This window comes from Rhipicephalus sanguineus, chromosome 6 (assembly GCF_013339695.2).
Source record: "Rhipicephalus sanguineus isolate Rsan-2018 chromosome 6, BIME_Rsan_1.4, whole genome shotgun sequence".
Lineage (NCBI taxonomy): Eukaryota > Metazoa > Arthropoda > Arachnida > Ixodida > Ixodidae > Rhipicephalus > Rhipicephalus sanguineus.
In genome coordinates this window covers 24,725,052-24,750,448 of record NC_051181.1, presented here as the reverse complement: position 1 = coordinate 24,750,448, position 25,397 = coordinate 24,725,052, and the positions used below count along the sequence as shown (strand labels likewise).

Genomic DNA, 25,397 nt, shown 5'->3' with positions numbered 1-25,397 from the left:
TACGAAGTAGAGGACGGCAAAGCGAAAACTTTTTATTTTTCCGACGTTTCAGCCGGGAACCGACCTCTATCAGGGAGCCGTCAGGGTTCCCTGATGGTTCACACGGTGTCGCATGAGATACTGTACGTGTAAAAATAAAGGCAACGACAGCTGACCTCTACAGAGACGAGTACCATGGTAAGATGGCGTCAATTATCACAGAGTATGCATTAACCGGTTACGTAATTGTTGGCTGTGGCCCTTTTGTTGGTTCCATAGATGAAATGATGCCTTACGACGAGAGCATGCAGCCGGCCATTGAGCGTGCCCTTGCAGACGTAGCGGCAATCGCTCCTTCCTCTTGCCAGCTGTCTCGACGGGACACGGAAATTGCGCGCCGTGCTAGCTTGTCAGAAAGCTGGCAAAAACCTGTCTGGCTATGTCAGGTCAACGTAGCAATCCAATGCGAGGTTTAAGCAAGGGAAGCGGCAAGCACGACACGCTCTTCGTTCTTCGAGCCTGCTTCGAGCCCGTTGCCCTGTGCAACGTAGGAATACTGCGCACCAGAGTGTCGAACGGAACGAAAACCGAAAACGAAAAACGAAAAAAACGATATTTTTGACCGGAACGAAAACGTAACCGAAACGTTATTTATTATTTCGTTCCGGAGTGAAACCGAAATTTTTTCAATCGTTTTTCGGTTCACGAGAAAATTTCGCAATCCAGAACAACTGAGCTCATGCAATGTGAGCATATCTCAGGGTATAGTATTAGGGCGTACCTCAGACAGGAAATCCAAAGCAAAGATATGTTGAAATTGTGCGAAAAACGAGAACAGTGGCAACCAGAGATGTTTATATTAACGCAAGCGGACTTTTGCGCGCCTGTCAAGCGGGCCAAAGTGGAGAGGGCATTGTCGGCGCTGAAGTTTGTTACAGCGAAAGCTGTTATGAGATCACAACAGCCGATTTTGGTTCCATAGTTCTCCGCAGCCGCCGGTGTAGCTGACCGCTATCGCGTGGTACAAGAAAAAATTGAGAAACAAATTTCTAGGATCCGCGCCCTCTGCGTGGCAGTCGGGTCTTCCACCACAGTGTCACGCTGGTGCTTATAACTCCATCGCAAAAATACTCTACACAGGCGTCATGTCGGGCAAGGAATCGCGTTAACATATGTAATATAGCGTGGCAGAAGAGTAAAATAACGACCAGTCATCCAGGGTGTCGGAACGAAATGTTTTTCGTTTCGGTTTTAGTTTCGTTTCACCGCAAAAAGTTTCGTTTCGTTTCTCTCCCGGAACGAAAAAAAAAAAAAAAAACGTTCCGTAACGGTTCGTAACGGTTTTTTTTTCTTTGTATAAAAAAGAAAGTATGAAAAAGGTAAAGCAATCATTAAAAAAAAAAACATTGGATATGTGATGTAGTTACTTGCCCTCCTCTTAAGAAAGTCGGACAAGGGTAAAACACGTTCTCCAGTGGAGCGGAAGTAACTGTACCACGTATTCCTACCAACTAGCACAAACCTCATTTCAAAGTCATAGTATTTATTTTCTCACAAGACGAATACGAATTTTTTTAGTTGGCTTAATTCTTTGTGTCAAGCGAGCGAGCACGATCTCAGAAGCAGCAGGTCATTGAGTGTACTCTCTGATGTGCGAGACCGCTGTTCTGATAAAAAGATCGCCAGGCCTGCGTGAAACACGTAGCAAGTCACAGCAAAAGCTAGAAGAGCGGACTTTGTAGAGCCCGTTGTTTTCTCTTGGGGCAACTAATACAAACAAAACATGCAACGTACCCACTACGTCATAAATCGTCGCAATTTTTCTGAAGTAGCGAAGTTCCCACTATGCCATTTTTCTTCATTCTTCGGAGAATCGCGGTACCCGCTACACATCTGTAAGGCATTATCTGCACTTTGTGCTGTGGCTGATAATGAAGAATTATGGCTGAGCACTTTGCACTGGGTGGGAAGGAGTGTTGCGGAATGGGCGCCCCCATTCGATTCCAATTCCATTCCGGGGAATTAGAACTTGCCGCAATTCCATTCCTTTCAGTTCCTCGGAATGAAAAAAAACTTAGCCCATTGGCACTGAGGGAATGGCGTGGCAGTCGGATTCCATTCCTGTAATTCCTCAACGTGGAAAGGCATCTTAATAGTTTTCTCGAGTTAAGAATGAACGCCCCATAAAGCTGATGTTAACAAATGCATTAAGAACTGCAAAAGTACGCAAAACACGTTGCCAAGGTCGAGGAATAGTAGCTTGGTGACATATCTCGTGCAGTACAACCACCCTACTAATTCCCATAGGGGCCGTTCTCCCGCTACCGATAGTATTTGCGTGGTCAACATGTTTGAACGAATGGTGGTGTTTCAATATTGTTGAAGCTTAAATCGCGTATTTTTATGCTGCAAAAGCACCTTTGCATCGAATACGGAACACGGGGCCGCACTGCCCGTCAGCACTCACGCTTGTCAAGCGCGCCTCGCAAGCATGAATGGGGTGAGGAGAACTTTCTGTGTTCGCCTGTGCGCAAGTATGCAATGTCTTCCTTGTCGCAAAGGTTATTTACGTGTGTCAGGTACTAAACTGCTCGTGAGATAAAGATCAGGCTGTGCATAGAGTATTCGCCACTTTCGAGTGGGGGTATCAATGGGAACCAACGCGCAGGGGTAATTTGTTTCTCCCTTCGGTATCTGCTGGGATAATGCATTTGTTTGTAGACAAACTTATGCCTCCGTTTGTAGTAGGCGCGTTGCTTATAAATTTACCGTGCCTGTAATCAGCTAAGCCATTTTAAAAATACTGCTTTAGTGTTAACTTGCGAGGCTCTGACTTACTAACGTTTGAAGCTTTCAACAACAATTTCAACATATCTTTGCTTTGGATTTCCTGTCTGAGGTACGCCCTAATACTATACCCTGAGATATGTTCACATTGCATGAGCTCAGTTGTTCTGGATTGCGAAATTTTCTCGTGAACCGAAAAACGATTGAAAAAATTTCGGTTTCACTCCAGAACGAAATAATAAATAACGTTTCGGTTACGTTTTCGTTCCGGTCAAAAATATCGTTTTTTTTTTCGTTTTTCGTTTTCGGTTTTCGTTCCGTTCCGACACTCTGCAGTCATCACACAACGCTAATAGCGCAAAGAGTGTGTGGTTTAATGCTTCCCACCAGTGTTGCGGAGTTACCACTCCGGAATTGGAATGACTCCGGAATCTTCAACATTTTCGCGAGCCCGCAATGGAATGGGGACAACGCTGGGAAGAATGGAATGGGAATGGCATTACGTCTTTTTCCGAAAATAGAGGACGTTTTCATCTACGTGCTCTTTTTCAAGCTTCAAACGTTAGTAAGTCAGAGCCTCGCAAGTTAACACTAAAGCAGTATTTTTAAAATGGCTTAGCTGATTACAGGCACGGTAAATTTATAAGCAACGCGCCTACTACAAACGGAGGCATAAGTTTGTGTACAAACAAATGCATTATCCCAGCAGATACCGAAGGGAGAAACAAATTACCCCTGCGCGTTGGTTCCCATTGATACCCCCACTCGAAAGTGGCGAATACTCTATGCACATCCTGATCTTTATCTCACGAGCAGTTTAGTACCTGACACACGTAAATAACCTTTGCGACAAGGAAGACATTGCATACGTGCACACAGGCGAACACAGAAAGTTCTCCTCACCCCATTCATGCTTGCGAGGCGCGCTTGACAAGCGTGAGTGCTGACGGGCAGTGCGGCCCCGTGTTCCGTATTCGATGCAAAGGCGCTTTTGTCAGCATAAAAATACGCTATGTCGTCATTTTAGCATTAACAGATTTAAGCTTAAACAATATTGAAACACCACCATTCGTTCAAACATGTTGACCACGCAAATACTATCGGTAGCGGGAGAACGGCCCCTATGGGAATTAGTAGGGTGGTTGTACTGCACGATATATGTCACCAAGCTACTATTCCTCGACCTTGGCAACGTGTTTTGCGTACTTTTGCAGTTCTTAATGCATTTGATAACATCAGCTTTATGGGGCGTTCATTCTTAACTCGAGAAAACTATTAAGATGCCTTTCCTACGTTGAGGAATTACAGGAATGGAATCCGACTGCCACGCCATTCCCTCAGTGCCAATGGGCTAAGTTTTTTTCATTCCGAGGAATTGAAAGGAATGGAATTGCGGCAAGTTCTAATTCCCCGGAATGGAATTGGAATCGAATGGGGGCGCCCATTCCGCAACACTCCTTCCCACCCAGTGCAAAGTGCTCAGCCATAATTCTTCATTATCAGCCACAGCACAAAGTGCAGATAATGCCTTACAGATGTGTAGCGGGTACCGCGATTCTCCGAAGAATGAAGAAAAATGGCACAGTGGGAACTTCGCTACTTCAGAAAAATTGCGATGGTTTATGACGTAGTGGGTACGTTGCATGTTTACTTGTATTAGTTGCCCCAAGAGAAAACAACGGGCTCTACAAAGTCCGCTCTTCTAGCTTTTGCTGTGACTTGCTACGTGTTTCACGCAGGCCTGGCGATCTTTTTATCAGAACAGCGGTCTCGCACATCAGAGAGTACACTCAATGACCTGCTGCTTCTGAGATCGTGCTCGCTCCCTTGACACAAAGAATTAAGCCAACTAAAAAAAATTCGTATTCGTCTTGTGAGAAAATAAATACTATGACTTTGAAATGAGGTTTGTGCTAGTTGGTAGGAATACGTGGTACAGTTACTTCCGCTCCACTGGAGAACGTGTTTTACCCTTGTCCGACTTTCTTAAGAGGAGGGCAAGTAACTACATCACAAATCCAATGTTTTTTTTAATGATTGCTTTACCTTTTTCATACTTTCTTTTTTTATACAAAGAAAAAAAAAACGGTTACGAACCGTTACGAAACGTTTTTTTTTTCGTTCCGTAACAGAAACGAAACGGAACTTTTTGCGGTGAAACGAAACTAAAACCGAAACGAAAAACATTTCGTTCCGACACCCTGCTGCGCACAGTACATTTCTGTTCTTTTTTTTTCTACTACCTGGCTAATATAGAGAACACGAGATATTCTGACGCACAGACTGATTTTTCCTGCGACAGCACCCATTCAGATTCGCTTTGAGAGAAGGTTGCACGACAAGGCCGTACAGGCGAGAAAAAGCTGGCAGGAAACGGCACATGTCTAAACAGGCTGTGTACCCGGGTCCTGAAGCGTAGTCAGGACTTTTTTCCTCGTTTCGCGGACGAAACATTTTGTGCCGGAAGTGCGACACGTGCGATGTCTGCTTAAAACATTTCCCAATAAAAGCTACACTTTTTCGTGAGCGAGTTCCTAGAACTAGACGATAGCCCAATTACTGATGGGGCTTTACGTGCTGCCAAAATCACGATATGACTATGAGTCACGCCGTTGTGGAGGGCTCGGGAAATTTCGACCACCTGAGGTGCTTTATTGTGCACCTAAATCTATAAGCACACTGGCCTCCAGGGGCGTAGCCAGAAATTTTTTCGGGGGGGGGGGGGTTCAGCTATATGTATGTTCGTGCGTGCGTTTGTATGTGTGCGTGCCTATATACGCAAGCAAAACTGAAAAATTTCGGGGGGGGGGGGGGTTGAACCCCCCCAACCCCCCCTTGGCTACGCCCCTGCTGGCCTCTGGCTTTTTTGCCTCCATCGAAAATGCGACCGCCGCGGTTGGGATCGAACCCGCGACCTTCTGGTCAGCCGCCGCACACCGTAACCGCAGCGGTGGCCAAAACGAGAACATCAATTGCAAGATTAGGGCGGCCAGTCCAAACGCCGAAGGAACAACGTCCCCATACTTCCGGCACTGTACAGCAGCTGAGATGCACTGGCTAATGAAATGATGAATATCATGAAAAAAATTTTATGAATCGCTTGGAAAAGTCAGCGTAGTGTCAAATGAAGGAAATCCAACATTACTTCGCTTTTCGAACGAGGTCGTTGCGCCGCGGTAAAAGAAATATCCCAGGAGCCAGAATGACGTGCTTTTGCGTGCTGTACACGTGTTGCGTGTGCCACTGCTGTGTAGCTGCGCATCTGGGAGCGAATTCGCAAAGCCTTACGTTCGTAGGTGGTCCTCGCCATTGCTCAGCCGGCTTTCCTCACAAAGAGTAAGACGACGTTGTGAACATTGATCTTTGGCGATTCTTTTGCTGATTTTGTATAGTTTGTTACTTTTGTGTGCTTGGCGTCATTGGAGTTAACCGCGCTGCACACTTCCATTCACAGATGAGTTTCAACTCGGTCGTCGCTTGACATAATACACACTTCCGAAATGTTTGCCATTCAAATGAATTTCACATCTTTATTGATTGGTATAGTAGGCGCCAACAAAGTGCCTGCAAAATAGGTCTCTTTCCTGTATTTATTATAGCGCAAGTCCATTACGATATAGATTGGTCAATGTTCTCGTAGTCGCTGTGTCATGCAGAGTGTGAAAGCTAAGGCAGAGGCTGTAGGTATTATTTTGCTGTTGACTTCACTCCTGCTGAGTGCTTGCCACTGAGCACGCTTCACTGTGGAACAAGATTTTAACACTTACAGAAGGCGAGCGCCAGCTTGCGGGTTGGACGTACCTGCGTGCTCAGGCGCGCCACCAGAGTCATCTCGAGGTTTCCGTTGAGGCCCAGCAGCGGCGGAATCAGCACGAACAGCTCCCTGTACGCCGAGTACACGGGCCAGTCCTGCGCACAAGCGAAACACACAGCGCATGGCTGAGTATTCTTGTTTCACTGCTGAAACATAAGGGTGAAACAAACGGGACATGGACACTTCACGACGGTGGCCTCGTTTGTCATGACGGATGGCTTCCAACGCTCGGCACAATATACGCAGGTGAGGACAAGTCGGCGTTGTGTGACACAAGTACCCGTGTTTTCTATCTTAAAAGGTCCGTCAGGCGGACTTGAGGAGGCTACAGCTAGAGCGAAGTACCTTGTGTCAGTGTCGCTAACGGTACATCTCCTCAACCTGCGCTTTTCCTATGCAGCTCGAAATTCGATTTTGAGAAGTTCCCGATACAACAAAGAAATTTCCATTTCCCGGCAGCTGCCCATAGGGTCCAATGTTGTGATCAACCCGAATTAACGAAACGAAACTAACTTGGCTCCTAACCCGATTTAATCAAGCTTTTTTATGAAATAAGTTATTGAAATGCGACGATTGTTTCTAATTTTGACACAAAGGGATTGTTCTTCGAGCATGCGTCCTGTTGCTGTCGAGATTACGCGGCGTGTAGCCACGCCCCTAGTTTTATTTTGGCGCGGCTGCACGCCGCGCCCATGCACGAAGCAACGGACTGCATAGTCGGTAGATGAAGGGCATTGTCTTCCGAGGGGGGGGGGGGGGGCATAGACTTAACATATGAAGCTTCAGGAAATTTCGACAAGCCAAAGTCGCCAAAATACGAAAAATGCACATTGAAATCTGTGTTGTCACGTATGACATTTTGTCGCGAAATTTAAAAATGAGACATTGACCTTGATTTTCTCCTTTAATAATGAATATCTCTTAGTGAAACTAACGACATTAGATTTCTCAGAGTACAATTTATCAATCTAAGCCGATTCATTGCTTCACTTTCGTGCCCATTTAAACTTCAATACAGAGCGCAAAAAACAAAGTGAAGAGAGCGTTCTGTTCTCTGTCCCCTCTATTTTTATTGCTCCTTATCAAAACTGGACTCATACTGAAAATGACTTTTCTTTCTACAATATCTGCTACAAAACGGTCTTGATGATCCCTATGGTATTCCTAGAAAATTGGGTACAGTACACCACTGCCGAACAAACGTTCATCGCATCCAGTATGTCCTCTGAACTGTTTCCACGGTGAGCCAGCCCCTTTTTACAAGAAATTACCGTTGGTTAAAATACTTGCTAGCGAAGCATGCGTCAAGCATGCGCTGATAACTGCCGCCTAAAACGGCCTTGCGGTCGATTCTATCTTCAGGCGACACCACCTAGATTATTGGCTCGGGCCTCTGTCGGGCCCGATCTGGGGTCGGCCCGGGCCGGGTAGGCGAAATTTTTTCTCGGATTCGGGCCGGGCCTGGGTCTCGCTTTGAGTCGCCAGGCCGAGCTCGGGCGGGTAAATTTGAACGAGTCCCGGGCCCGGCCAGAGCCCGGGCCGAGAATCACGGCCCGTGCAGTGCTCTAGTCATGCTGGTGCTTGTAACGTCTCCGCAAAATACTATATGCAGGCGTCATGTCGGCCAAGGAATCGTGTTAACATATGTTATATAGCGTGGCAGAAGAGTAAAATAGCAACCTAGCGTCACGCAATGCGAATTGCTCAAGGAGTCAATCGTTGAATGCTTTCAACCCGTTACAAAGGGCTCATCCATAATTCTTTATCGTCGTTAGCCACAGCACAAAGTGCACATAATGCCCCACAGATCTGTAACAGGTACCACGATTCTCCGAAGAATGAGAAAAAAAAATGGCATAGTGGGTGCTTCGCTACTACAGAAAAATTATGATGATTTATGGCGTAGTGGGTACCTTGCATGTGTACTTGTACTAGTTTCCCCACGAGAGTATAGAACGGGCTCTTGAAAGGCCGCTGTTCCAGCTTACGCTGCGACTGTGCTGCGTGTTCCACGCACACCTGGCGAATTTTTTTATCAAATCAGCGGTCTCGCACAGAGAGTGCACTCATTGACGTGCTGCTTTTGAGATCGTGCTCACGCCCTTGAAACAAACCATTGAGCCCAATTAAAAAAGTCGTAATTGACTTCTGAGAAAATAAATACCACGACCTTGAAGGGTATAGTATACTGGTTTGTGCTACACTCTTAAAAAAAACTTAGGAAAAAGCTTGTAACCACGAGCAAATAGTTAGTAACAGCAGCTGTTACTAGCTTTCTTGGGCCATTACTAAGTTTTCGCTACCTTTTTACTACCTACGTTAGTAAAAACTTAAAAATTGCAACGGTTACTACCTCTTGCGTGCCGTTACTAACTTTTTGCCATGCTCCTGTTAAACGAACTTGTTAAACGAATCTTAGAAGTTATTATTACGAGTTTTTTACAACCTATTCACTAGCACGGGGATCCATTGAAGACCATTGAGGCGATATTAGTAAGCTTAGTACCCCATTTTGGGTCTTGTATATTAGCTCATGTTGAGACGATATTACGCAAAATAGACATATAACATATTGACTTTTTTAATATGCTTGATTAAAAGTTTACGCTACATTACCTCGCGCACCTAATAAAATTGTACGCTATATAAATAGAGGCGCATAACTTAAACTATTTATCCCAAAGCCTAGCTGCCCACTGGCACAAGCTGCGTACCCCAGAGGTAGGGCTATATATACTCCTGGAAACACTTTTGAATTATACGTGTCGCGTAGCCTTGTCGTTGTGTATGTGTGCTGTTCTGATTCATGACATGCTGTGCATAATTACCTAATGATATATCGCAATGTTGATGCTCGCGAATTTGACTGTTATAAAAACAAGAGACTCGTGATGCGAAAGGATCACGGTTACTAATTTTTTTTGGTAGTAACCGTTACTACCTATTTTACTAGCTAGCAACGAGAAGGGTAGTAACCGCTACAAGTGCGTTTGTAACGGCGAGGGTAGTAACGGTTACTAACCTCCCCGTTACTAACCGCACTTACTAACAGGGTAGTAACATATGTGACAAGTAGTTAGTAAACCGAAGTTAGTAAGTACTACAACCTTTTTTTTAAGAGTGTAGTTGGTAGGAATTCGTGGTACAGTTTCCTCCACTCCTCTGAAGAACGTGGAAGGAACGTGTTTTACCCCCGTCCCGCTTTCTTATTAGGAGGGCAAGTAGCTATATCACAAATCCAGTGTTTTTTATGATTACCTTAACTTTAAATTTTTGCATAAAAACCGTTACGAACCGTTACGGAACATTTTTTTTTCGTTTCGGAGCAGAAACGGAACGGAACTTTTTGCGGTGGAACGAAACTAAACCGAAACGCAAAACATTTCGTTTCGACACCCTGGTTAAGGGAGACATGATGGAGGTGCAGGAAGAAACTGGCATTTAGTTTTATACGATGAAAGACGTTGAGTGTAAGCAGGGTGTCTACCGAGTTGACTTTTCTAAATTCCCTGAGTTTTCCAGGTTTTCCCTGAGTGTTTTTGCTAAAATTCCCTGAGTGAAGCAGAACTTTGTTTTATGTCAAGATGGGTAGAGACCATATCGCTCGGTGATGTCACTCTCTAATGTGCACGTTAGAAAATAAAAACGACTTAGTCCCATTTGAATAGTACATAGAACAGTTAAACCTCAATATAGCGAAGTTGGTAAAAGCGGAAACTCATTTCGTTAAACTGAAATTCGACCTTTCATGCAAGGCATAGTTACTGAAGGATTAATCTTAAACTGAAAATGCCACAAGAATGTTAGACTAATATGGCAACATGAAAAAACTTTTTTTATTTTTTGCGTGAAAAAAAAATCAATTTTGTTGAGCCTGAGGTGCAGCAATCACAGATAGATGCCTTGCCAGAGTGTCACATGTAAATACGAAACAAATGCGGGTTTAATGCACCGTGGAATTGCGCTTGTTCTGCTGCTGCGGGTTGTTGTCAAATCCTCGCGTGTTGCCCAGAGCAATGCAACGCCTTTGCTACCATGTTGCCCAGCCGAACCATTTGCTCTCCACGAACGCAAAACATCGAAAACCATCCCACGTTAGAAAAAAAGAGTCACAGTTTCACCGCGAGAGCAAGATAGTAAATCCGATAGCAACAAAGAGGAATTTTATATGAATATAGGCTAGCAGCTCGCTCCTTCAGGAAACGCAGCCGCTGCACTAAGAGAAGTATCCGATTCAGGTACCTAATGGGGGGACAAGATTCTCTTTACCCCTTTTGGGCAGTGGCAGGCAAAGCAACCTGAAAAAGGGGGCAAACTCAACAGGCAGCCCGAAAAAGGAGGTGCACGACAGGCACTGAAGGGAGGGGGCGGGGGCTGGCTTCTTCAAAGGGGGGGGGGGGCGTAGCGGCGATCGCCCCCCCCCCTTTGAAGAATCCGCCACTGCTATGGCTTCAACGGAAGTTTTGCAATTAGAGCAAAACACCTACAAAGGTATGAGCCGTCTGCTGATCCCCACTAAAGATACCGCGGCGGACGCGACCACGCCCGCTGGTACAAAGTACGCACTTCCTGTCGAACTCACGCAGCCCCCCCCCCCCCCCCCACCTCCCCAACCCTCCGGCTCCTATCTCCAGGTGCCCATCGCGCGAAGGAGACGGTCGGCTCGTTTCACTTCTGCTTAAGCCCCGTTCGTCGGCAGCGCTCGCGCGCTTTCACTCGCGCATGGAGCATACGACGCGCGGGGTGATGTAATCGCGATTCGGACTTGATAAGGAAGATCATGGCGAAGGCAAAAAATTCGTGTCGGAGTGTCTATATAATTGCTATCGCAAAAAAAGCAATATAGCTGTGGGCTAAGATCGCATGAAAGCACGGCAACAGCCTGAATTACGGCACATCCGATTATGGTGGAAACGCTACTGTTTTTCGACATCGCGCGCCGAATCGAGCAAATGGGACCCGCGCTGGAGTCGCGAATTTCGGTCGCCGCTATGCCTTGGCTCTGAAAAGTTTTGTAATTCGGCTTTGTAGCAAACATCCACGTGGTGTGGCTGGTAATCGCGAGCTGCAACCCCCCAAAATATCGGTCGACTGCCTAAAACTTGTTTCAGCAGTGCCCTCATCGGGAAAAAAAAGAAAGAAAAAAGCTTTCACTTGCTGTGAGTGGGCCCGTTAGTTACGTTAGCTCTCGCCTGGAAATTTATTCTATTCTTCACGCATCTTTGAAGCTCGGGATCAGAGCGAGTGAGCTCTCCGATAACAGCCAACAAGCGTCGTCTTTTTTCCTCGCCGATCGGGATGGCTTGCCAGATACCAGCCTTGTCCAAGACATCCGCTTCCTGAACGATCGCTTGCAAGATAACTCAAGCTCGTTACATCTACTGCTACCGCTTCTACAACTAATCATGCTTGTTACTTGACACGCGGCGATAACAAAAACACCATATCGGGCGCTAACGCACAGCACGCGCGAGAAAGAAGACAGAACTACACCGCGTAGTGCGCCACTTACCCGCAGCCGCAGCGACCGTTTGATTTGAAAAATGCGTTCACAAAATATCAAGCCAACGCTACCGCGACTTTCGTTGCCTTTCAATAATGTTACTGTGGATTTTCCCTGATGGGAGCACAATTTTCCTGAGTTTTCCCTGAGAATTTCCAGACTACCCAAAATCCCTGAGAATTCCCGGTTTTCCCGGTTTTCCCGGTCGGTAGACACCCTGGTAAGAGCGACTGTGTTGTTCTGAAAAAAAGTAGAAAGACAAAAAAACAGAGCTCTCACGTGCACTTTGACCAAATGTTTGGTAGCCATTCGCGCCGCTTGAAATATTTCGCGAAAGACAAGGTATACCTAAAGAGGCTGGCAGCTTCGCTTATGCTATAGTTGCGAAATGAAGCTTCATCTCCCTGCACTTTATTTTCTTTCCCGTCTAAAACGGGGTGCTGATCAGTGGTGACCCAGTCGGATGCAACTTTATAGAAGTCAACGACATTTTGCGCATCAAAGGCGGAAGCGCACGAGAATGCACGAACGGGCGCGCATTTCAAGCTGACGTCATGCGCCGGGCCGTCGGTTACTCCGAGCAAGAAGAACATGGCCGCCCGCACTTCCAACTGCGACATTTCGCGTCAGCTGTATGCGTCTTGCCCCCGTCAGAGTGAACGTAACATTCACGTTAAAATCCGCATGTGCGCTAATGATTGTGCTTTGTGCCATAGAATAAAACTCACAATGATCACATCATCCCTACTCATCTTATTCTCCATCGTTAACGAGATTTTTCTAGAGCTAATGCGAGCGCCAGCGATGACGCTAGAGGGTTTGATTAGGCATGTATAAAACCCGACTCATTTCACAGGCGAGTAGATTAGACGACGTCCGCTCCCGCGGTTATCATCGTAGAGCGAGGTTTGCTTATAGTTTGAGACTTTGTTTTACTGGGCACAAGTTCTCCCAATAAAGTGTTTCATCATTACCGACTGGTCCTGCTTTCTTCATCGTCAAAACCACGTGACATGTTTTTGTTCAACGCCTCCTCGAGAAAGATGCCTGCCGCGTGAGCCCAAAACTTCCTGCCCTACCCTATCCCTCCTTCACCGTTTCTAATGAGGGCAGTAGCTGGCGATCCTTGCGGTTGCGCTTGCAACACACATTTGCGCATGCGCACGTTAACCCCCTCGACGTCACACCACGCCAGCTCCATTGAAAACAATAGGGCAGTACGTGGCGTCATCTCTCGACAAGCGGCCACAACTCAAGGCAGGACGGTTACAATGGGACAGCCGGCGACGCCGCAGGCACCTTTCTATAGAGGAGGCGTTGTTCTGTTATAACTGCGCTGTTGTCTACGCCTGTAACGAATCTTGTTCTGTGAATCTGACTGGTGTTTTTTTTTTTTCGAAAATGATGACGCCACAATGAAATGAAACTATGCCGCTTGTTGCCCCTTTTTTTTCCCCGAAGCCGCGCCATCTATCGTAAGAAAGACAATACAAAAATAAAGAGAAAACTGTCTGTTGTCGATTACGCGGAGGTTGCACAATAACTTGCTGATTCGTTTTTAATGTGCATGCGCGCAACGCTGCCCAGGTCATCATAGCGTCCTACTTTCTCTAAGCGCTCAGCGGGTCGCTTCGGTACCGCTTGCTGTTGCGAAATGTGGATGCAGCACTGACTGTCTCGAGACCTAACGTAGCGTGTGAAACGAAAAAAAAAAAAAATAACCGACACGTTAAGGGGTGGGGGACACGGATACGGTCAATCAAAAAAAAAAAAATGAAACCTTAATATTTTTGCAGTCGGAATCTCTTGTCCTGCATGCAACAGAATCCTGGACAAACTGCAGCGTTCGTGCTTCCTAACTTGGTGGCTCGCCGATCACTGTCGTCCTTGGCGGCCATCGTATTCCAGGAACGCCCCTCCTTCCCGTGCTTACATTGGTCAGAGAGAATAACACGGGGTGTCGCTGTAGCCAGCGTTTCGACAAGTGGTCTTGTTTTTGCAAGGCAGCAAGCGCCTACCTCACCGCGTACATATGTAAGTTGCGTAATCTCTCCCAAAACCAAAGGGCAAGCGTGGAAACGGGCGGTGGAGGATAAAGGAGGAAAAGATGCGGGGAATACTGAGATGATGAACTGGCGTGCCGGATTGGGTGAATAAAGCGGAAACACATCAGTAAAGAAACAAACAAAGGGGGCCACTGCCTTGTGTCGTATTTTCGGGTAGAAAATGGGGCGCATACCGCTAAGTTCATGGCCACTAGATGAGCAGCGCGAAGAAATCAAGTGTAGGAATAAGGGTTGTAGAAATGCTGAGGAAAGAGGACTGGGCAAGCGGTAGAATGACGAACACGAGCGCTTACTAGCAACTGGATGCGCTGAGCCATGCATTTCATGAGTAAGCAGCAGCCAAAAATTATATTTTCACGGTGATAAGAACGGTTACAAATTCCTAAATAAAAAGGCTAAAGTTTCACTTGTTTTTGTTTTTTACCTGGTATGTCAGATCAATTCAAGAGCTGCCTTTCAAACTTTTATACCCGCTGGCTGGGGTGTATTAAACTTGTGAATAAGGCACGACTCTGTGTTTTCTGTCCCTTACGGACCGGAAGTTTGACTGAAGGATGCAAAGTTTGAGCTCATCAAAGTTGTCACCTGCAACATTAAAATGCAGTGCCACTGCTTTCGGTAATTTCTTCGCCGTGTACGCGCGATGCCCGTTTAATTTAATACTGACCGGCTGTTCTATTTAGTGTACTGTCTGCGACAACGTGAACATTCCAGCATGTAGATGGCGTTTGAACTAGTGCAGTCAATACTGGGCATGAAAAAGACTATCGAGTGAAAATTATGTTCCTGCTCCTTGCCAAATGACTACACTCATGTAGTTAAAAGTAGATTTTATATGATCAACGTAACCATTTCCGGTACTTTTAACGCTAACGTGATTTTGAAGGTGTTTGCAAATTTTACATCTTGGACTAGACCAAGCTGTTATGTGGGCGGTAGAATTAGCGTCTACTTTTGCCCGCACTAACATGTCCTTAAAGGGGTACTGACACGAATATTTTCAGTTGCCGTTTTTTTTTGCGTCAAACGAAAGGTCAAGCCCTCAAGAGCCTAGAAAAGGTAGTGCTAAGCGCGAGTGCGCCCTGAAGAAGTAATTACAGTCTGTTTTAAAAGCTAGTTTCAGTTCCCACTGTACCCTGACGTCACAACACGGTATGAGCTTCTCGTCATGTGCTCGCACAGTATATAGTGGCGTTTCTACGGCTGCTTCGCCCCGTGGCTCCGTTTGTGACGCACAAGCGGCCATTTTGGAAGTTTTGATGACGCACGAGCGGCCATATTAGAAGTTTTGATACCTAACGTCATCACAACTAGCCAGACTGCTGCGTGAAGTTACCAGAATTTGTACTGTAGCCTGACGTCAAGCTAGTGTCGATGTCAGTAAATGCACCATGGAAAAATTGACTTTAATATCAAAATAAAACATGTGATCAGCATTTGCTGAGCTTCACACTTGCTCACAGCCGTCTCTGCATACAGGAGATTTGTATGGCAGAGTAAACTCGCTTCGAAAAAGGGTGTCAGTACCCCTTTAAAGTTCCTATTGCGGCGATACACGACGCGCGGTATACTTCGGGAAACGCTTTTCTAAGGCGCTTGTTGCTTGCTAATATTGGATAATACTTGAAGGTGATATTATTTATGTTTGGGAGTACACATGAATATTTCGTTATTAATGCTGTTGGCTAGTTGAGCTGCGCTTTAGGGGCTCTTCTAGCCAGCACTGATTTTCTATTTAATTTACATGCTCTGTTGTAGACCTTCACTCACACACTGTAAGCAAACGTTAGCCTACATTGGAGTTTTTGCGGCTCATTACCTCTGAAAACTCCCTCGCTCCTAAAATGACTACCTCATGTTGGAGTAAAGGTGGTACATAACATAGTTTAGCACCACCTCTGAGGAACGTAGTAAAAGGATATCACAATCCAATTTTACTACGTGGGGAGTTTTCTGTCGCGTGATTTTTAACCACCGTTTGATAGTATATTGCCATGTGACCTCAAGCTGCCCCTGCTTCGGCAGCTTTTGTCCGCCGATGAATGGCGCTTCCAGTTCCAGTATAGGTATGCGAACACCACAAGTGTTTTTATTTTGTTTTTTTCGAAGCCGGTCTGGTATTGTCGCGCCTCATGGTTGACCCTCAGCCTACGCACTTTCACTGGAACTGCAGCTGCAGAAGCACAGCGAGCGAGAAAATCTGTCTGTGGATAGCTTTTAGGATAGCTTTCAGTGACAACAAAAAAAAAAGTTTTTGTGGCCGTCAACCTTTGGTTTCTGAAACGCCAACAGAGGCAGCTTCGAAGCCCCGAACAGCGGCAACTTGTAACGCATCGTGAAAACAGTTTACGACACAAACTAATCGCCACTGGAATAAGGTATACAATAAAAGCATCATTGCAATCAAAAGAAAAAAAAAATGTGAGGAGCAATCGTACCTGTCACCTTCACATTCTCAGCCGACTTCCCCAACGCATCGCTCTCGACGTAAAAATACCAGTCGAGACAGAGCTCGCCGCTCGGATTCATCTTTACGGGTCGCATTTTCAAAATAGACGCGATCTTCCTTTCCAAGTAAAGTTCGCGTCTTCATAACACAAAAACAGCTGTCGACCACGAATGACATTGAATAACGCGTATTTTCTCGCGCAATCGACGATACACCATACAGCGGCCGTGTCAGTGTACTGATTTACATCTCTATTGATAACTGAAACTACATAATCTATCGGCGACAACCACATTGAACGTGAAAGAAAGTATGCCGTCATGTTGGTTCAACAAGGCGTACTAATTGACAAGTCTGTGTCAGCAAAGTGCCGGCGAGTGCGCCCGGCGGCTTTCGGTGGCAGCCGGGATCCGTTTGCTTAAAGCGCGTCGCAACGATGCCCATCGCTTCTTGTACGGACACCGTACGCAAGAGAAAAATAGTTCATTCAGGTTAACCGATACCAAAGCTCTACTGTACACTCATTCTTACTCGTCGGAATTGCGTATCCTTAAACCCAGAAGCGCCGACAGCATGTACAGACGGGTCCACTGTTAAAGGGAACACTTGCCTTGAGGGCATGTCAGGATATCGCTCTCTTGCAACAGCACAGTGACTTAGATTTGCATAAGACTACTGGTGCTTAACTGTTCCGACTCCCTTTGACAGACCAGTACCGTGCACGAACAACGTTTTCACATCCACTTGGAGTTAGAGGGCCAGCAAAATGAAAGGTGCTCGTGCGAGTGTTCGCTTTAACAGTGGACCTTACTGTACACACGGACTCGGCCGGTGCGCTAGGCCTACCTTCACTGAGAGTCGTACGGGTCATATTGAGTGCGACCGATCACGGCGCAAGTGGCTCGCGAAGGTTGACGAATGCGCGTTTTAGCGTCGAAAGCTTTTCACTGTTACATTAAAATGCAGTTGAGGTAAACGAAAGTGCGAGAATCGCCAGAGATGCGTTTGCGTTGTGGTTATGTCGACCGGCGTTGTTTTTCTAGCGTACACGCCACGGCTGCCGCGGCACCGCATGTCGGATCGGACGCCAGATCGTAATGTCGTAAGCCTTAAGGTATTCATCAGCCAGCCCTGGTAAAAGATCGCCGCAAGTGTATCTCTAAGCGCGTGGCAGACCTGTGCATGGGTGGCTGTACTGCACTGAGCCGATATAATAGAGCCCCAGCTGATATTTGGAATTTACTAATGAAAACTGCGTTAAATATTAGGCAGTTTTATATTAAAAGGTCGATGTGCCAACAGTATCCCTAAGAATCACCAGATACTTACAGATGTTCAGTGTATATTTGCTGTTTAAATACGCACAGTAGAGCTGTTCCCACCTGCACTGAAAGGGGGGCAATACACCATGGATATATATATACCGGCTACCGCTTGAATGGTTGTCTGTAGCGCTAGCAGTATACATGCATATTCAGTATTCGAGTGGTATTGAGTGGGCGGATGTGAGTTCTGTGTATGTGAGGTAAGCCTCAAGAATTCTCAGCAAGGTTCACATTGTAGAAAACGCACAACGGTTTCCTTTTTGTTTTCGTTTTTTAGACGTCACTCCTAGGAGCAAGAGTGATTCTATTCTTGGAGGGAGTTCATGCAGTCTAGCCCAACTGTATTGTCGAAGGTCGACACTAGGCAACTCTAGTTGTGTGCATTTGTAGTCAAGAGATGGTGCCACCTCCTACTGTATAAACACGCGAGTGCATGCCGAAATAAGGTAGTTCTTGCGTGGCATGGGTTGAGTGCATTCGTCGTCCTCAGTCGCGCCTCGTGCCGACACTACACCAACCAGCTTTGTAAAACTCTTGTCAGGGAGTAGCGTAATTCCAGCCGGGAGTGTCTGCACTCCATTTCAGAAGCGTGATTTTACCCTGGCGAGGGAGCTTGTTCACTTTCGTTCAGCTAGAGTACGACAACTATGTCGAGAGAGTGTGCCTACTCTGCCGCAGAGAGTTAGCTCCCAGCAGAAAAGGGGACAAGCGTTTACTCTTGCGAAGAGAGTTGCTAGCACTCTCTTGCCGCTGTGAGTATTGTTTAGAGCGTCGTGCGGGCAATTTCTTCCAACCTAAACTGCGTAACAAGCTCAAGTGGTGAACGTAGTTACCACCGTCGCTACACATCTTTTTAATACGCCTCTCCTGTCTGGCAAATATCCCTTGTTCGCAGTGTCGCGGGTGATGACTTGTGTAATCTAGGTGTTGTTTTCTGTAGAGCGTCGTCTTTAATTTTCCTGTTTCAATAGATAACGTCGTGTCTTGGAAGTTCATTTCGCTGGAAGAATAGTGCGTGGTAAATTTAATGTTAGGGTTAAACTTGTTAAAATGGTCAATGAGTGTGTTTAATGAACTTATGCCATGTTCCGATGTCGTCTATGTAGCGGAGGTATGTGCAAGGCTTTAGGGGAGATGAGTTCAAAGGCTCTGATTCTAATTGCCCCATAAAAATGATGGCATGCGTTGGTGCAAAAGCGGTTCCCATACTAGTAGAATAAATTTATAGGTAGTAGGACAAATAAAATTGAAAATAATAAAGCTTGAGGACTAATTTTAGTAACGGGAGCTAAACTCCAGCATTATGTGTTCACTTGTTTTATATGAGTGACTTTGAGAGCGCTTCAGTCCCTTCAGTGACAGGTATATTGGTATACAATGAGCCGACATCAAATGTTACCGGAATGGCCTGATGCGAGTGTTTGTGTTTCGTTAATGGAATCTATAATTGGAAGGAAATGAGATGCATCTTGAACAAACGATTGAAGAGGGGACTGTATGTTAGATAAATGACGATTTAGAAATTTTGCTAAAGCCTCAGTACACGTGTTCTTGTTGAATGCTAGAGGTGTGCCTGCGATTCGTACGGTAATTATTTCATCTATGAATCTTCGGAAGGACGTAAAAGCGGCCCGCTTGCTTATTTTTAGGCATCACGAAGAGGTGCTCAAAATGTGTGATTATTTACCTGGCCAGAAAATCCGCTACCGTATACGTTACATGTTCTTACTGCTACATTCATGAGCTGCGTCGGAGGTTAATTTTCGATAATGGATGTTGTTTGTGGCTTGCCTGATAGCCTCGTTTCTATATTTTTCCACATATCAGATTAATGTAATACCGCTCTTGTCCGCAGGTTTTATAACAGCGTCCTTTTTGCTTGCGAGTTGTTTCAAGACGTCGTGCTCTGCATAAGCTAAGTTCATTGTTCTGTATCTGGTGTCCAACTGCTTGGAGGTCGTAGAGCCTCGTTGTTTACGTATTCAGTATCTGCCTTATCAAAATGGAATTACTTGATGCGTAAACGTCTTGAAAACTCAGTTATACCTTTGTGTAGCTCGTACTCATTCACTGCATTGTTTTTCGGGCAGAATATAAGGCCACGTTTGAGCGGACCTATCTCGACTGAGCTTAAGCTCTTTGATATGTCCACCACCTCACTACTGTGTTCTGGGTGTTGGACTGGGCTTACGGAGCTTTCTGCTGTATTCATCAAGTTATTCAGGGCATATTTCCAGCAAGACTACTTTGGTGCTGCTCTTTGATTTGCACTTTGTCTTCTCTACGTCCTAGAAATTGGGTAAATTCTTCAGTTTTCTCTCCAAATAGTTTCTTGCTATTAAATTGGTCGGTTAATAAAGTAAGCTGATTTCAGCAATGTTCTTTTAAAATAGCTATTAACGACAAAGAGGCATTTTCTAAGATACTGTTCAGTTTTACTAATAAGCTAGGTGGTAGGTTACACGAGGCGCACCTAACCTCTAGGAATTTCCATTTATGTAATGTAGCCAGATCATTTTATTAAGTGCCGTCTGTAGTTTGATTTGCGGCGAGTTTACGTGATATTAGATTAAACGGGCATTGAGCGGACACGGCGGAGAAATTACCGAAAGCTGTTGTACAGTATTTTATTGTGGCAGGTAACAACTTCGACGAGCTCCAACTTTACACTCTTCTGTCAAACTTCCGGTCCCCAAGAGGCATTAAATGTAGAGAATCGTGCCTTATTAATACGTTTATTACACTCCGGCCAATAGGTATAAATGTTTCAAAGATAGCTCTTGAATCAATCATATATTAGAAAGGAACACAAATAAATCTAGTTAGAATTAAAGGGACACTGAAGCATTTTTCGAAAAACAAATAGAGGTTTTGGTGTCACGTTATAGAATTTTGTGCGGCTAGCTCGAAAATCGCGTCTAAAATCTGAAAAAAAAGATCTAGCGCGAACAACTGTACTTTGGCAAAAACGCACAGCGCGTGCCTCGGGCGCCGCCGCGAATCTCTTCGCCGCTATGGTTGGTCGAAGCTTCCTGACGTCATCGGGGAGGTCGCCGACTGCTCATAGCGGCAGGTGATGAGCAGTTAGAAATAAGCACGTGGTTGTTCATATGGCGACTTGTGGCTGTCGCAATGAGCTCGATGCAGTACTTGCTCGAGCCAGTCTACAAGCGATGACGGAACATGCACGCCGCCATCGTTCCAGCATTTAAAGGAAAAATGCTGGAACTGCGCGAAAAGCATGTGCCATCATGGGTTCTCACTGCCAGGCGCAGCAGAAGTAAACCATGGTATTCACGTGACGTGAAGCGTAGGGCCAGGCAGCGTGCGCGTGTTTACTCTGCTTATAAGAAGAACCCTTGGTTACGTATTAGAGATGAACTCAAGCAAGAAACCGTAGATATGAAAGCGGCTCTCAAAATAGCTAAAGATAAATTCTTTCATACATTTCACCTGCGCATAAAGAAACGCCCCAAGGAACTGTGGAAATTCTTTAAGACAAACAGCAAAGATATCTTATCGATTCCAGCCCTTGAAAGCAACGGCTCCACTATCCATAATGATGTCGAAAAAGCTGAATGCTTTATCTCATTTTTCAGTTCAGTGTACACCCCTCGAGTTAACATGTCTGACTCTTTCGTACGGCCCACTGAGGCGGTGGCGGAACAAATGAGCGATATTGTGATTGACCAGCATGGAATAGAGACCATTATCAAATCCATGAATGCCTCTAAAGCCACTGGGCCCGATGGTTTGTCACCTGCATTGCTTTCTTTATGCCCGCGCCAACTATCTAAATACTTGTGCGTCATTTTCACTAAGTCTTTAGAAGAATCTTCATTACCCGATGACTGGAGACTTGCTAATGTAGTGCCTGTCCACAAGAGTGGACCGCGAAGTACTGTTTTAAATTATAGGCCCATTTCACTTACAAGTGTTGCATGCAACGTACTTGAACATGTTCTATTTACCAATGTTATGACTCATATGAACACGCATTCCTTACTTAATCCTCAGAAGCACGGCTTTCGTAGTCGTTTTTCCTGTACAACACAATTACTTGAATTGGCACACGACTTATCCGGTGCTTTAGATAAGGGTTTCTCTGTTGACTGCTTGTTCCTAGATTTTAAGAAAGCCTTTGACGTTGTACCCCACTCTTTATTAATTGAAAAACTAAAAATGTATAATGTGAACGACACTGTTGTTAACTGGATAAACGAGTATTTAAATTTGAGAAGGCAGAAGGTCGTTATCAATGGTAAGACATCCCGGGAAGTTGATGTGTCCTCTGGCGTGCCCCAAGGGTCAGTCTTGGGTCCGCTATTGTTCCTCATCTACATAAATGACATTTGTTCCGGTATTTCATCACATATCAAATTATTTGCCGATGACTATGCTTTGTACAGAATTATACACAGCTCCCATGATTGCACTACTCTTCAAAACGACCTCGATAGCGTCTTAGAATGGTGTGAAAAGTGGCGTATGTTTATTAATGCAAAAAAAAAAAAAACAGTGCATATGTGTTTCACTAGAAAAAAGGCCCCCCATGACTCATTTTATGCTGTAAAGTCAACTAGGCTGCTGTCAGTTCGCGAACACAAGCATCTTGGTGTATACTTCACGACGGACCTTTCCTGGAGCCGTAACATTAATCACGTCACAGCTAAAGCCGGACGTGTGCTAGGTTTCCTGCGCAGAAATGCAAAAAAGTTACCATTTGAGGCCAAGACTCAACTATACATGTCTAACGTCCGATCTATCTTAGATTACGCTTGTGCTGTGTGGGATCCGTGGAAGGCAGGTGACGTGTCCAATTTAGAAAGAATTCAGAACATGGCCGTTCGGTTTGTCTGCTCTGATTATACCAGGAATTTCAGTGTTTCAAAAGCAAAAGAGAGGCTTGGTTGGGAACTTCTGCACAAACGAAGGGAATATTTGAGGTTGAAACTTTTTCACAACATATTTCATAACCAAACAGGACTGGTCCCCTCGCGATACTTTCATAAACCGGATTACGTTTCGAAGCGACTAGATCATGTCAATAAGATAAAAGAAATAAGCTGCCGGACTGACGCATTTAAAATGTCATTTTTTCCCAGGACGATAAGCCAGTGGAATCAGTTGTCTCCTGAAGTAGCAGAAATTACTTCACATGAAGCATTTTCAAGTTCACTGCTGGGTCTCCAGTAGTGTACTCGCGCTGTTGTGTAAGGCCAAAACTGTACTTTGAACCCGAGTTGCATTGTGTATATGACATGTATTACTATGTAAGTTTACAGTGAATTGTGTTTATTGTAATGTTGAAGTGTTGGAATCTGTATTCTGTATCGAAATTTATTCTTCCCCCCCACTGTAATGCCCTTGGGCGCTGTGGGTACTATGATAAATAAATAAATAAATAAATAACACGGCACAGGAAAGCGCGCCCCAAAACGCAGCCTTCACCCGTGATTAGCACAGCTTGAAAGTACTTGAATTCGTGGCTAATCCCCAATTTACTGTTATCAGGCTTGTCACACAGGCAGTGATCACGGTCGAGCCCGATCTGGATGGCTGCCTTATATTCATCAGGTGACTCTACATGGACACTTTGGATAGCGATATTGTTTGATCCGATGACATTAGATCGTGACCGAAGGTCTCGGTAGTGATTACAGGCTACCGTCTATATCGTATGAAAGGCTGCTATACCGAGTAGCAGCGGCAACTCTCGATCTTGATTGAAAAACACGATCGGAGTCGGGCTCGACTGAAATTGCCCGTGTGATATCGCTGTGGCATATAGCCACTTTCCTTGTAGATGAAGTCCGGCGCTGACCGGTATTTGCTACCATGATCGAGAAATGCCGCTGCTACACGGGTACAGCAAGGTTGATTTCATTCGACATGACGGTGCAGTCGACAGCCTGACATCGTGAACGACTGGATCTTAGAGCGAATTTGGGCATGTTGGTGTAGCATAGTGAAACACACAGCGCGAAACTACGACGGGGACACAGGAAGCGCTGTGTGTGTTTCCTTCCTGTGTCTCCGTCGTAGTTTCGCGCTGTGTGTTTCACTGGACCTTAGATCGAGCAAAAGCCCGATGGAAAGTGCCCATGTCGAAGCACGCAATCCGCAACGCATTCGATAGCGATTCAAAATAAGTGTTTTGAGGAAGAAAGTGTCTAACATCGCACTCAGAAGTAGCGATAATCAGGGTGTCAACAGATAAATTCAGCGTGGTAATCAGCCACACTGTTCAAATTTGGCGGCGCAACGAGCTAACGCACCGTGGACCGCTCGGGGCTGCGATGGCCTTAGCTTGAATCGCGCGTTCCTTTGCAAATTCCTTAGAATTTTCTTTTTCGAAGTTTTACTTTAACACTAACAGTACTGCTTCGAAAGAGCATATAATTTTTGTTGAAGAAAGAAGCGAGCCCGCCGCTTCTTCATTTCTAAAAGTGAGACGAGCAAAATAGTGAGAGCGCCGAAGGCCCACCGCGAAACGGCTACATATGTTACTGGCCCTCCAGTGACACGGGAAAACCGGGGACTGGCAAAATAGAGACAAGTGCGCATCGCGAATACCACGCTGGACTTGACTTGAGTAACTGCTTCAGTAACAGCGTTTCTCAGACCTGCTCTGTTGCAGGCCCCGCCGAAACACTCTCCGCACCCCAAGCAATACCGCAGATCTCAGTTTTCATTATTTTCGTGAATGCAAGTCTCGGTATCCTCCTGTTGTCCAAAAATATAGAAGGGACCGCGTCGCGGTTCAGTTGCGCAGACTTCATAGTCGAGAGTATAGCGACTACATTGAGACGGGATACGCATGTAGTAACTGCTTCTCTGCTGTCTCAGAAACTGAGAATAATACTGCTGAGAATAATAAAACTGGGTAAATACTGCTGTCCCAGAAATTGAGACAGCAGTATTTGTAAATAAAATAGTCTGTGTTTCGGACATACTTCGGGCGTAGCTGACTTGCTTTTGTAGGGCCCCGCCACGGTGGTCTAGTGGTTATGGCGCTCGACTGCTGACCCGAAGGTCGCGGGATCGAATCCCGGCCGCGGCGGCTGCATTTTCGATGGAGGCGAAAATGTCTGAGGCCCGTGTACTTAGATTTAGGTGCACGTTAAAGAACCCCAGGTGGTCGAAATTTCCGGAGCCCTCCACTACGGCGTCTCTCATAATCATATGGTGGTTTTGGGACGTTAAACCCCAGATATTATTATTGCTTTTGTAGGTTTCAAGATTTTGCTCTTAGTAGCAGCGACCAACTTTGCAGCCGTCTTGCTGATATCGAGGAAATGCTACTTCATCGCAACAGTAGGTGGTACTATTGCAGCCACATGCCACGCACAACTCGGCAAGGTGAGCCCGCTGCGACAGAGCGCATAGGCAGTTACTAAGGCCGCACAAATGCTACCGGTGAACTTCGGTATCGCAAGAACTTCGAAGTGAGCGAACAGGACGGTGGGACAGT

The 25,397-nt window shown here is 45.6% G+C and overlaps 1 protein-coding gene across 8 annotated transcripts in view; it reads right to left on the bottom strand.

The window, feature by feature from the left end:
• The window catches only part of LOC119395653 (solute carrier family 41 member 3), a 488,970-nt gene that overhangs the window by 32,623 nt on the left and 430,950 nt on the right, over nt 1-25,397 (bottom strand). For all 8 annotated transcript variants that reach the window (XM_037662639.2, XM_037662644.2, XM_037662635.2 and 5 more), the window contains one exon: nt 6,568-6,675. In XM_037662639.2, the coding sequence (XP_037518567.1) occupies nt 6,568-6,675 (108 nt within the window). The remainder of the gene's footprint in view (nt 1-6,567; nt 6,676-25,397) is intronic.